This window comes from Lampris incognitus, chromosome 5 (genome assembly GCF_029633865.1).
Source record: "Lampris incognitus isolate fLamInc1 chromosome 5, fLamInc1.hap2, whole genome shotgun sequence".
Classification (NCBI taxonomy): domain Eukaryota; kingdom Metazoa; phylum Chordata; class Actinopteri; order Lampriformes; family Lampridae; genus Lampris; species Lampris incognitus.
The window spans coordinates 29,885,859-29,899,095 of record NC_079215.1 but is presented as its reverse complement, the minus strand read 5'-3'; the positions used below and the strand labels follow the sequence as shown (position 1 = coordinate 29,899,095).

Below are 13,237 nucleotides of genomic sequence, written 5' to 3'. Positions count from 1 at the left end.
AACCATTTCCACCATATTCCCGATTTGCAATGACTTATTGCAAATTACCAAAAATTACCTCGACTCATAGCGAGTTCAGAAATGTCTATTAAAAATTGCAAGCATTTTGAATTGCCGTTTGAAATAATCCAACATTTCCTTTTAAATTTTCTGAATTCTAAAGTAACTTTTATAGTGCCAAAGTAACCTTTCCCCATCCTTCTTCCACCCATGGCCTTGATCCATGCGGTGCTGTTCCATTTAGTGCCCACACCAGGTGAGAAGTTATTGCTGGCAATCTGCAACACGTTTTCTGAGTAGAGGACCTGCATGAGGGGCCGATCTTGCTCCACAAGGCTTACCAAAGCGTCAGGATCTTGTCAGCTCCTCAGACCTGGAAGTTAACAGCCCAAACTAGGATCAGCATTAAATATAGTTTGATGAAAATTAATTGGTTCACATGGAATGAACCCGGTTGTTCAGGTCTTCCCTTTTGTTTGCCAGTATTTGCTTCAAATCAGTTTGTGAATGCCACCTCTGTCCCCTGTCACACACACACAAACCACCTTGAGGCTCTAGTCTAGAGAATTCCCACTTGCAGTTGGTGCAAGTAGGACTGATCATTAGTTTGTCACTCTGGATACAGGGTCAAGACAATTACAAAGATTTTTTTTTAAAGACAAAGCACAGAGACTTGAGGTAACAAAGACTTTAGTGTGATATGAACATGGCAGCTACTAGCATAGAAACTGTAGAGCATACCTTTAACAAAACAAGCATGTACAAGACAGGTCATTGTATATTTGTGAAAGCCACTTTATTTTGTCACTGTATTCTTACGACAAATATGTTCTCTCTATTTAACCCATCCTATTGTATAGGAGCAGTAGGCAGCTGCAGCACCCAGGGACCAACTCCAGTTCTTTCCATTGCCTTGGTCAGGGGCAGACCAGAGTATTAACCCTTACATGCATGTCTGACTTGGAACACATTTCCATAGGTTTTGACCTTCTTGATAAGTAAACATGCTTTAGAAAACGAACCTGATGGGTTTTTTTTTTGCATACTCAACCAAAAACCTAAAGAAAAAGGCATGCTACACAATCTTGTCATAAAACTTAATCATCTTCCATGTGTCTAGATGACTTTAAAAAAAAAACAGATCACTAGTCAAATATACAGTTGCAAACAAGACAAATGTGTAAGTTAGGAGCAGTCATCTGTCCTTCAGATGAGACGTTAGGTCATCAAAGATTAGTGCTGCACGATTTGGTGAAAGTCATATTGCAATTATTGTGGACAATGTTGCAACATAAATTTATACATTTGTCATTTTACATGTCTTACACAGTACCTCTGCTCAGTATTGCTGAGCTTGAATCCAAAATATCACCATATAACAGGTGTTTTTTTGCCAACAGTTCGTTATTCTGCTCATTGTCATTGGTATCCATTATTTCTTCTTTCTGGTCTGCACACAGCACACTCGATAGCCATGTGACCGTAGACTGCACACGCTTCACTGCCTAAACAGACTGGTCATCTCTTAATTATGGGTGTAGATATGCAGACGTTCACACACGCACATTATTAAATCACAGCTTTTTGCAGTTATACAATTGCACACGCCAACATCACGCTTGATTGTGCAGCACCATTAAAGATCTCATGGCACTTATTGCAAAGAGTAGGGGGTTCCCCGGTGTCCTGACAAAATTTCCAACCTGGCTTTCCCCATCTGGCTACCTCATCGTCACCCCCCCCCCCCCCATATAACTCGCTCAATGATTCCTCTCTCTCCACCTCAATCTGATGCGTGTTGAGCGTTGTGGTGCAAAATGACTGCCATGCAGTGCTACACATTAGGGTGGTGGTTGCGGCGAGTTCCCCCCTTCACTGTGAAGCGCTTTGGGTATTGAGATTAAGCGCTATATAAATGTAATCCATTATTACCACCTGAGAGGCTCCATTTCTTTTTTCAACCAGAAGGCGAGTGAGAATCTCCCTAATCGTTTTCAGTTCTTGGGGTTCTCAAGTTGTGTCCTATGGGTTGGACCTGCAGTACTTCAGCAAAGCCTTGTCCAAACCAGCAGGTGATGTCAGCGGTGTCCAGAGTAAAGAAGAGGAGCCTCTCTCTGCAGCGTGTTCTTCTGTACACTGATCGAGGATCTGCAGACAGCACCCCTCTGATTGCTGCCACAGCCTCCTCTAGGCTACGCAGAAACTTGAACCTGGGTTCGTCACTTCCTGGAGGTCCTATAAAACAAAAAAGCTCATCTATTAGTAACATTGCCCTTTTCCATCCTGGGAGTTTTTTCTCATGAGCCTCTGGTACAATAGCACTCCCTTGTGGAAAAAATGTGCAAACATTCCAAAAATTACAGTAAGATTCTAATGGATTCCAAAAGACAAAATTATAATGCTTAAAGGCCCACTTTAAATATTTCTCCAATACTACAAAATCTGTTTTCTTAGACCTACAACAACACTGAATAATGATTTTAGTCCAAAACTGCATATCTGCTGTGTTTTTGACACACCGGTCATGGAACATCCATCCATTATTCAAACCGCTTAGCCTGCTCTCAGGGTCGCAGGTATGCTGAAGTCTATCCCAGCAGTCATTGGGGGGCAGGCAGGGAAGACACCCTGGACAGGCTGCCAGTCCATCACAGGGTTAGCCTAATGTCGACTATATTTTATCCAGCCATGTGGGAATCATGGAACATAACTGTTCCTTATAATGTGAGACTTATGACAGATGCCCTGGAGAGTGTACTTTTACTTTGAAGGTGTGCGTGCACTCAAGTCGGGAGGGGAGGTTGGATGGAGCGCCTGTTTATGCACGCGTTATCCATGCGTCAATTTCTCAGCTCACAATTACAGCAATTTCATTTACTAAGAATTTCTAGAGACATCTAAAAACTAGAACCAAAGCCAATTACTAACAACCACCACTTTTAGAAAATGAAATAATTCCAGAGTAAACAATGCATCAAATTTCTGCCATAATATGCTTGAACACATATACGCATTTCATAATGTGATGGCGTTTCTTCCGATTACCATCCTTGATCAGAGAAATTACGTATAGTAATCTGTGCGTTAATCAACCTATAATTCACTCCTTGCTTCTGTGAAAATAAACAATTCTTTGCTTTGAGTAGCATATGCATTGTGGTTGGTTTTGGATAAAAAAATAAATAAATACTGGACATTTAGACATCTGGTTGACCTCTGACTGGACCTGGAGAAATCATTTGAAAACTGGACTGTCTGGTCAAAAACCAGTGTCTCAGCATTGTGTAGTGTTTGGCTACTGAGCAGTGAATAAAAATATACATTCCTTCACGAAGGGGGCTTAGATTCTCTTATGTTCATCATAGATGTACAGTGAACATTACCAAATATACCCTCTGATGTAAGCACTCAGAAAACACAACTGATGTATTATTTGAATACAGAGGAGGTGCTTCACCAAGACCACTGGGTAGGCCATTTACCTTACCTGAGGTGTGTTGGGGCAAGAACCTCTCCAATTCCATTTTAGCATGGGGGGTGAAGCGCACCTCCAGATTGGCAACAGGGGGCTCCCTGACCCATTTAGCAATTATGCTGTAGGCTTCCTCCCCATAGCAAGGCCCAGGACTGTCCTCCATTGACTCTGGTAACTTGGGATCAGATGCGCTTGACGTCTCGCCTTCCTCCTCTGGGCTCAGCTGGAAAAGGTCACTTTGTGTCACAAAGGTCTTAGCTTCCTCCAGCACAGTATGGAGATCTTGCAGCAAAGGAGGAGTATCTACACTGGGAAGTGTTGAACACAATGCCGCATCTGTGCTTGACAGATCAGTTTTGGATTCATCTCTACAGAAGAGATTTGTTGGGTCATCATTGCTACCGCTGTCCATTCTTTGAAAATCTAAGTTCAACTGAGCATGGGCTGGACTTTCTGAGTCTTTAGGAAGCTGAAGCACATTTGAGACCTCATCAAGTGATGCAGCAGCTACCTCACACTGGTCAGATTCATAAGGCCCTAAATGCATGCCCACTCTACTTTGGGGGGAGTCATACTCAGGGATGTAGGGTTTGATGTCCATGACTGGTGTGCCAGTTATCATGTCAATGTCTGACAAATGTATTGTATCACCTGTTTAAAAACAAAAACCATAAAATGTGATTTTTCCACAGAGCGAAATACCAAGAGCAGAAGCCAGCTCCAAATTTGACATACTGTACATTTAATTACAAGGAAGACCAAGAGTGTACCAAAGGCAGTTTGGCAAGTTTATAAACTGAGAAGTCTGAGCTTAAAGCAATTTCTAGAACTCTGCATACAACTATCAAGCATGATACAAACAAAAGTAGCACATCGTAGCCACTCTTTTGACACTTACCTTCAATTTTATCCAGTTTAGCGAGAGTAAGACCCAAAGCATTAGGTCTGTGGGGGCTGCGTGTAGAGTACACACCAACTCTTTGACCATTCAGACGAGGAGGTTTCACCTTGGCTTTGTAACTCAGGTGTCCATTTTTATGAAAAAGAAAGATCACCCTGTAACAACAAAAATTTAACTAATGATGTACAATGTGCGACTCCTGAAGGTTGAAAAAGTAATAGGAGCTACTGCCACTAGTTTGCTTATTCACAATTGAAACATCTATTTTTGAGAAGGGAAGGTGGTGAAATAACCAGTTTTACAAAATAAATTTACTGCCAATACAACATTTTTTTTGGCTATTTTGACCAACGTCAAAAATAGGGTTGGGAAATATGTCAACATTTTTGCATCGGCCACCATCATCCCAACAATCGGTGATTGCCAATACCCCCTTGCCATTTTCAATAAATGCAATCACAGAAGAGCTTGTTGCGAAAAATACAAAATCCCCTATTTGGGATTATTTTGGCTTTAAACCTGGTGCAACCTAGATGAACTAGTTTGCCGTCTTTGCAAACGAGTAGTGCTGGCAAAAGATTCCAACACTACCAATTTGCACGAACATTAATGTGAAAATCTAACGAACATTACAGCCTATAGGCTACTCCTCTTCAATTAAACAAAATAAATCCCCTTGAGATCTTTGCCAAGCAATAAACTGTAAAGACAGGCTGAACGGTTAACACGATTTGGAAAAAAGAAAAAAAAAGTGTCAGAAAAGGACACCTCCAAATGAACAAACAGGTGGGGATAACATAATTATGCTATCAGATAAGGGTGCACAACTGCACATACAGTTCTTGGTCTAGTTCGTAAATATGATTTATGAGCCGACGTTGCTTTTCAGCACCAATCGCTCGGACAGCAACCTATTAAGTCGGTTTAATTGTCATTTAGTCACAGCCTTGTTTTGTGAAAGACTCATCGTAAATCAGTGCAACAGGAACATGCATATGGTTCAACGCCACTTGCCAGTTCACACTGATGCACGCTTTGAATTAAGATTTACAGGTTAATTATTTACCGAGTTGAATTCTAGAGGCGGCAGACCATAAAATTAGCAAAATAATTTTTTTTTCCAACAACCAATCGCTGAGTGGACTCAACCGATCGCTGACATTCATCCAATTACGGTCTAAACTTAGGCAGCATGGAGTCACCAGAAAAACCTTGAAAAATAAACAGGAAAAAAAAAAACTTTCACAAAGCATTACACATCTGTCTAAAGCAAATTGTCCCCATGTTGTCCTTTGTAAATCCTTACATTCCTAAAACAAATAGTGAATAGCAGAGGTTGCAAACAAACTCCTTAGAAAACTGCCATTTCAGTTAATTTGATAAACACGCTCCTCATTCCCTGGCTGAGTAAAGTATACTATCCATCAACTATCCAAACCGCTTCTCCTGCTCAGGGATGCTGGAGCCTATCCCAGTAGTCACTGGGCAGCAGGCAGGGGAGACACCCTGGACAGCCCACCAGTCCATCACAGGGCTCATACACACACACACACACACACACACACCTAGGGACAACCCCGCCCCCAGTGAACACATAACAGACATACGTTACCTACCAGATATGAGAGTAGTGTTCAAGGCCCACCAGAGCATGCTCTGGGTTACTGAACACACTCTGCCTGATGCGCAGCATTGCTCTTGAGGGGCGACATATGGTTGGCTGTCTGGGCGTCCCATTCTTCGCTGAGAAACAGGAATCTATGTAACCAATGGGAACGGTCTGGATGCTTCCTGTAATGTCAGACAATTCACAAGATGATTTATGCAGAACTTTCACCTCCCTGCCAGCAAAGGAAAGTAGGTAATCTAAAACCAGACAAGAACCTATCTCCACCAATCAACATCTGCCCGCATTCAAGAGGGCAGTTAAGGAGCACATGGATTTAAATTTTGAGTTACACCAATATTTGGAATCAAATAAATTTGAATCAGTTCATCGGGACATAATATTTATTGAGAGAAATGTTTCATCACTCATCCAAGTGACCTTTTCAGTCTCAACTGTGTCACACCGGGAGCAGGAACTGAGGACTCAAACGCAGACAGCAGTTAGATGCAGACAGTAGGGTTAGAACAATGAGTTAATGGTAGAACTGAAGGAATCAAACTTACAACAAATAAAGAGGCAGGCAGGGGGTCAAAAGTCCAAAACAACAGACAAGATACAAACAGCAAGGAAGACTCAAGGACAAGGCATGAAGTACCTGGCTAACATACAACAATCCACCAAAGAAACGGTGTAACCAGGGGGAATACAACTCCTCGGGAGCAAATCAGGGAATGAGGAACAGCTGCACATATAACGGCTAGGGAACCAGTTAGGGAATGGGGAACAGGTGCGCATATAACTGCTGGGGAGCCAGTCAGGGAATGGGGAACAGGTGCGCAAGGCAGAGGCAGGAACAGAAATGGCAAGACCGGTGAGCCTTCAAAATAAAACAGGAAACACAGATAACTTCACAATGATAAACTGACTGCACCCTTATAAACAATACAGTTGCATAATGACCGAAACCAACAATCAGTTTCATATGCAAATAGGCGTGACCATTAACTAGAGTTTCAATGGCCATGTGTACCATTCACAGAGGATTGGGGAATGTTTGCAATTACGGCATTTTAAGATGGCGGCAGATGTACTCTTAGCCCCCCCCCCAGTTCAGGGATGGTCGTTCCCCCTTCACATAGGCCTCTTTGACTCCCCGTTCAAACCAGCGTTCCTCCCTATCAATGATGTGCACATCCTCATCCTTGAAAGAGTGGCCACTGGCCTGTAGATGGGTGTAGACTGCAGAGTCCTGGCCTGACTTGTTAACAGAATCTCTGTTAACAAAACAACCAGACATAAAAAAAAGTTTCTTTCTGTGAGCTGTCATTCAAATGAATGCTTAACACTGTCAAATAAAGCCAACCATTATGTATATACTGTACGGTACATTGTACATATACTGGTACATTCTGTCATGTCATCAGGCATGTATGCAAGCAACCTGCTAACATCTATTTCAGCATCTCTGATACAGTCTCTGCACCATTGCACTTTATCACCTCTTATTTCGCCTGTATAAGTCAATCCTTGTGTATATATCTGAAGATTGTTGTGTTGTAGTGTTGTTATTCTATGTTACGTACACTGAGAGAGCCACAAAACCAGAGTCAAATTCCATGTATGTGCAAACACACATGGCCAATAAACCTGATTCAAATGAGCTCTTCTGTGTTGTGCCATCCTCTTGGCCAGCGTCTATTTGGTTTCCCAGATGTACTAGTCACGGAAATCCTCCCATCACTTCACAGCGTACACTTTATTGCTCTTTTTGTGCTGGGGATCCGATCCTTGGGGTGGATCCATTTTTGGTGCAGCATGTTTTGGGGTTTGAAAGCAACGGAGATGCAGTCTTTGGAAAATAAGCGTCTCAACTGTTCCGATACTCCCACCACATACAGAATCACCACTGGTTTACGCTTAGGCAGCTGTTTTCCTTCTCTCTTCGATCAGCCGGTGCACTGTTTGGGCATCTTCCTGGCTTTGAGAAATGCCCAGTTAAGATAACCACACTTAACCAGGGCCTGTTTGATATAGGATTCCTCCCCTTCCCCGGCCGCTGTGTCGGTGGGAACATTGTCAGCTTGGATATTAAGCTCGCATAAAGAGAGTGTTTGGAACCTCGTCCATTTTGAATCGAAAAGAATTTATGAGGAATTTCACGAGAATAAAAATGCATATCTTACATTTCATCTCATCTTAAGTCATTATTGTTTATTTTTTGAACAAATAATTTTAAACTAGTGTTAATAAGTCACATATAGGACGAACCAGTCTGTGGGAAGATGGTGCAAAAGATCACTGCTTCAATGTGGTGGTGGGTCGGAGACCGCCACTGTCAATCTGCAGGATTAAAGTAAGTGAATATTCGACCGTTCGCCACCCTCTCACAGCTCAAAAGCTGTTTTCCCTGCTAGTTCTTAGGAAATAATTAATTAATAATCACTTCAGTATCAAAGATAAACATCATCATAGTTTGTGTGGCATTAGTCAATTGTAGTAGTTCCGGCCCATAATCATAGAATAGGCTACATTTTTGTTTGAGGCTGACATGGAGAAAAGTGTTATACTGTTGGCAATTTGTATCACATACCCATTAACTTCCGTTCAGGTAAATGTTGCTTTCCTATTTAGAGAAGATCACTTAACATTTCTGTGGTCTCTTGTCAAAAAGTCATTTTCTATTCAGGCAAGGAAATAAGGCTTGAGGAATTCCGCCACTGAAATCTAGATTATTTTTGTTTTTTTCTAGATGATGACACTCCAACTCGGACGAAATGTATTTATTTACTTATGTATGTATATCTGTTGAGTTTACTTAAGATCGTCACCTTGTTCCATGGCGATCTGTACCGATCGTTCAGTCTGTAGCGGTGGAGGCCGTGTTGGCGGTTGCGGCTTGCTTTCGATTTCACTCCGTCCCATCTTCATCACAACAGACTGGAGGGCAGCCACGTGTTTGCGATGTGATCTAACGCCATTGTCCAACATCTGCCTAAAAAAAAAAAGGCAAGACAAAATCTGTAAAGTCATTCTCTCGATATATGCACTACCTCTGGTTACACATCGTCTGTAAAACAAACCTGAGGTTCTTGATCTCTTTTCGCATCACAGACACTTGCTGGTTCAGTTTATTTACACGTTCGACACAACAGCCACACCGGGGGGACATCTTGCCACCAGTCTTTTTAATCGATGCCCGATGCCCTGCCAGCTCTTCAAAGGCTATACACGTGCGTGATCCTCAATGCGGAAGCGTTCGCGGATGTTGTGTTGGCCAATCAGCGGCTTGTCACGTGACAGCGTACGGTCCGGCTACTCGTTAAATAACGGATTTGTTGTCTTAGATTTTGAAGAGCAGTCAGAGTTAGAATTAACATTATGAAACGTGCATGCAAGTTGTAAAAATCGCCGGCATTTGATTCTGCTGCAATTACGTTTGGACAACAAATTACATCGTTGGTCTTATTGCCGTTTTCCATGTGTAGGTAAATAATGACAACGATGAGACTCAAACGTGTCCACGAGAAGTGCTCTTTTATTACGACGTAGAACAACTTTTTTTTTTACAATGTTCAGAAAAACATTAAAAAAGGTCACAAAAAAGTAGTGGCCTCTAATTTAATTACAATTTACTACTGAACAGAAGCTGGCACAAACTGCTGTATATTAAATACAAAATAGACCTACGTAAACTTAACAAAAGAAGGAAAGAGCAAAATAAAGTCAGCGCAAAAACACGAATATAAGATAAATAAGTGCACAGACTTTTTTTTTAATTGACACTTTTTCTTCGTTTAAAGCATCCAGAAATGCATGTTTTCAACATGATAGCAACCATCAACTGACGAGCTGCACATTAGTAAACTCTCACATGCAGATCTGACTACTGAGTAGCTTGGCCTGTATAAATTTCTGAACTGAGGCTGTATCCTGAAGGTACATGTCAGCATTAATTTCCTGGGAGATATTCCGATGGAGGAGGTGGAGAGTTTAGAGTTGGATTTGAGAAGATGTTATTTTGTTCAAGCACGCTGACAGTTGGTTCTTCACTCAGCTCTACACAAGACAGAAAAATACCAATTAGATCGTGGGGTGGGGCTCAGACAAAAGATCAACATTCTTCAACTAGTCAAAGCCGTAAGCACAATTTTACAATTCCCACAAGTTACAGCAGTGATCTCCAACCATGTGTCATCGAAAGCCATGTGTGGGCAGTTTTTTAGCTGAAGAACTACAGAGGCCTTTTTCATCAATAAACCTTCAACCAGACAGAATGAATTATCCAGTAAAATCAGATGCTATAGTGTCTGGGTGGAACAAAGATGGACGGACATGCATATGCTTCTCAATGGCACACTGTTGGGGACACCCACAATACAGGTTGTAGGCAAAAGCCACAATGGCAAGTCTGTTAATGCTTTTTCACATCACTTTTAATACCTGCAGCAGCTCTTTTTTCTTGAAACAGAGAGATATCTTCATCCTCATCCGAGCCTATGTCTTCAATCAGAACCAGGTCTGCACTACCCTGTGACTCTGTATAAAGGGAAGAAGGTGAGGGCACAGAAAGAGTGCCAACTGAAGCTAAAACAGGGCCTTGGGACAAGGCCTCGGATGGGGCTGGATCTGGGACCGGGGCTGGTTCATCTTCTGGAGGTGTAGCAGAAGCTGAAGGAGTGGGGACAGAAACTGGAGATGGGGCCACGGCAAAGGCTTGGGATGGAGCAGAAGCAAGAGCAAAGGAACTGGCTAATGTAGGTGTAAGAACAGGGGTTTCGATTGAGGCAAGGGCAGCTATTGGAGTAGCAGCAGTGGGGACGTATGCTGGCTGAGATTTCAATGGCTCACTGCCCACAGAAAGGAATGGGATAAGAGTAGGTAATGCTTGGGCTGGGATAACCTCTGCAGGTTCAGACGCCACCACTTCTGCAGGGGCGCCTGGTGCAAGTGCTGGATCCTCTGGAGCGATAGGAATATCTGGCACAGTGGCCATCTTCCTTGGTCTCCCTCTTTTACCTGCACTGCTCTTCTGCTCGCCTCTTGGTCTTTTCCTTCTGCTCTCCACCCTGACAGAACACAATGAAATATAATCAACCTAGACAGTGGACACTGATACAGTTGTTTGCAATATTTTTTCAATCCTCATAGTACAAAGTCCTTGACCTGGATCTGGGGAGTCAATAGTTATAAATATCAGAGCAACCTTTGGTTTCCTCTTGCTCCACATTCAGTGTAAACCAGGGAATTGATAAGCATGCAGACTGACAATAACTCAGTTTAAAATATAATGTGCATGTCTAAGGTCACCTTAAAAGCCAAACATTTTGTTACTTAGTTCAGTGCCTTACAAAAATCCTTGCATCCGTTTCTACTTGCCGTTGTAAAAGAATAGTGATGAGTTAGTGTGATGTTGCACTCTTACATGGATATCAGATCATCTTTAGCTTTTAAATAAACTCTTAAGAGCCCGGGAGGGGGCAGTACAAAACTAAACCATCTTGGATTTTTCCAAACATGCTTAACTGACACCTGTGGGTCACTTTCCTAACGATAACTGTCCTGTTTCACAAATTTACCCAAAAACCCACTGGATAGTTTCCTTTTCTTCTGCCTCGGCTTTTCTCTTCCTGAGAAGTTCTCTGTCCCGCAGCCGACGTTGGACCCCACCTATATATTTTTTCAAAAAATGTTTTTGTTAAAGTAAAAAAAAAAGGGCGAGTCAAACAAGCAAGGATGCATACAACTACTAATTGTTACATTTCTGTGTTCAGTACAGAATATATTAATGACCACTTAAGGAGAGTATTTGCTGTATCCTCTCATGATTTCAGAAATTTTACATTTACTTTCACCCCACTGATGGGATTTAGCATAAAAAGTTTGTGTCTGTCAGGAACACATGGGGGGGGGGGGTTACACATTCAGGCCACTTTTTACGACACTAATGGTTTAATCTCTCATCTGTAATAATACTGATGACAGTTAAATGTTGATTAAAATATCATTGTTTTTGCCATAACACACCTGAGTATACATATAATGCCAATAGATTGACTTAGATAAAACATCTTGCAGATAAATAGCTTCTCCTATTGTACATTCCTTGGTAAATTTAGACCCAACTCCAAGTGATGTGTTTGTTAATACTATTCAGGTATTTGATTTCATGAGAATAAAATAAGAGGAAAGGCTCCACGTTACCTTGGTTACCATCAGAAGTTTTTAATTCCGACTCCCCTTTCTCTTTTTGCAACGTCTCCTCCATTCTGAATCCTGCTATGAGTGAACTCAACTCATCGAGAGCGGGAAAGCACAAAAGTAGACAAAATAACTTGTGACAGTTTTCAGTTCCCACCCCTTGAAGAATTATCTGGTTAACCATTACCATATTGTTGGGAGAGTTCTTGTAGCTTTGCTCTTATCATATTTGTAAAGGTGGAGGAGTTGGCATGGCACTGGCAGAAAAAAAAACAGACTGGGTGAACTGCCGTGGGTTTGGTTGTACGGTGTGTGTATGTGAACGTGATATTAGGGGAACCCCAAATGGATTTATGTTATGACCTTTTACTAAAATCTATACCGAAGGCCTGTAGAGCAAAAGCTGTCCCAATTGACTGAACAAACTGACTCAGAAATTTAAATGTGTGTGTGTATGTATGTGTGTGTGTGTGTGTGTGTGTGTGTGTGTGTGTGTGTGTGTGTGTGTGTGTGTGAGCGGCCTAAATTGGGTTAGCTATAACAGAGTGAGCCTTGGAAAAGCTAAAAGCAGACATTAAAAATAGGTGTACCAATGCAGCTTTTTAGAGGGAATAATTGGCTTTTACTGAATTTTGGACAATTATGCACACTGTCTAATGGTTTGGAAGTGAGCAAATTAAGTACACCAAGTGTAACATATTAGCCAGTTTAGCTTTAAATGTGGTATTATACAAGTTTAATTTGCATACAGAACGTCACCTGAAAGGCCTACAAGGTCTTTTTATGGACAGGAAACAGTCACATAACACCTTAATCTTTTGGCTTCTAAAATTCTGATGCTCCCTTTTTAAAATACACATCATCAAGTACTATGGTTGGCAGATTACCATGTAGCAAAACCGCCAAGTACCATGCAGGCAATGTGACAGTAGAGGAGCTGCATGCATATCTTATCTTGTGGATGGGGAGTGGTCTAATTTTGGGGCGCGTTCTCAATCTTCTCACAACACATTGAGGTTGGATGTATATTGTTTGAGCCGCTCAGAGAATAACT

The 13,237-nt window shown here is 41.8% G+C and overlaps 2 protein-coding genes across 5 annotated transcripts; both read right to left on the bottom strand.

Annotated features, from left to right (window-relative positions):
- Nucleotides 1–705: 705 nt before the first annotated feature.
- trmo (tRNA methyltransferase O) lies at nt 706–9,178 on the bottom strand. The gene is made up of 6 exons (XM_056280757.1): nt 9,066–9,178; nt 8,814–8,977; nt 5,993–6,167; nt 4,374–4,531; nt 3,488–4,126; nt 706–2,235 (listed from the first exon to the last, which is right to left on the bottom strand). The coding sequence occupies exons 1-6, from the start codon at nt 9,152–9,154 to the stop codon at nt 1,985–1,987; spliced, it is 1,476 nt and encodes a 491-aa protein (XP_056136732.1). The 5' UTR covers nt 9,155–9,178; the 3' UTR covers nt 706–1,984.
- A 329-nt stretch (nt 9,179–9,507) lies between these two features.
- hemgn (hemogen) lies at nt 9,508–12,336 on the bottom strand. Of its 4 annotated transcripts, none has more exons than XM_056280858.1 (5): nt 12,187–12,336; nt 11,562–11,652; nt 11,002–11,051; nt 10,426–10,653; nt 9,508–10,041 (listed from the first exon to the last, which is right to left on the bottom strand). In XM_056280858.1, exons 1-5 carry the CDS (start codon nt 12,248–12,250, stop codon nt 9,935–9,937), a joined length of 540 nt encoding a protein of 179 aa, XP_056136833.1. In that variant the 5' UTR covers nt 12,251–12,336; the 3' UTR covers nt 9,508–9,934. The 4 variants fall into 4 exon arrangements, with proteins under 4 accessions (XP_056136833.1, XP_056136834.1, XP_056136830.1 ...); XM_056280859.1 differs by having other exon boundaries at nt 11,574–11,652; XM_056280855.1 differs by having other exon boundaries at nt 10,426–11,051; nt 12,187–12,335.
- Between the last annotated feature and the right edge of the window lie 901 nt (nt 12,337–13,237).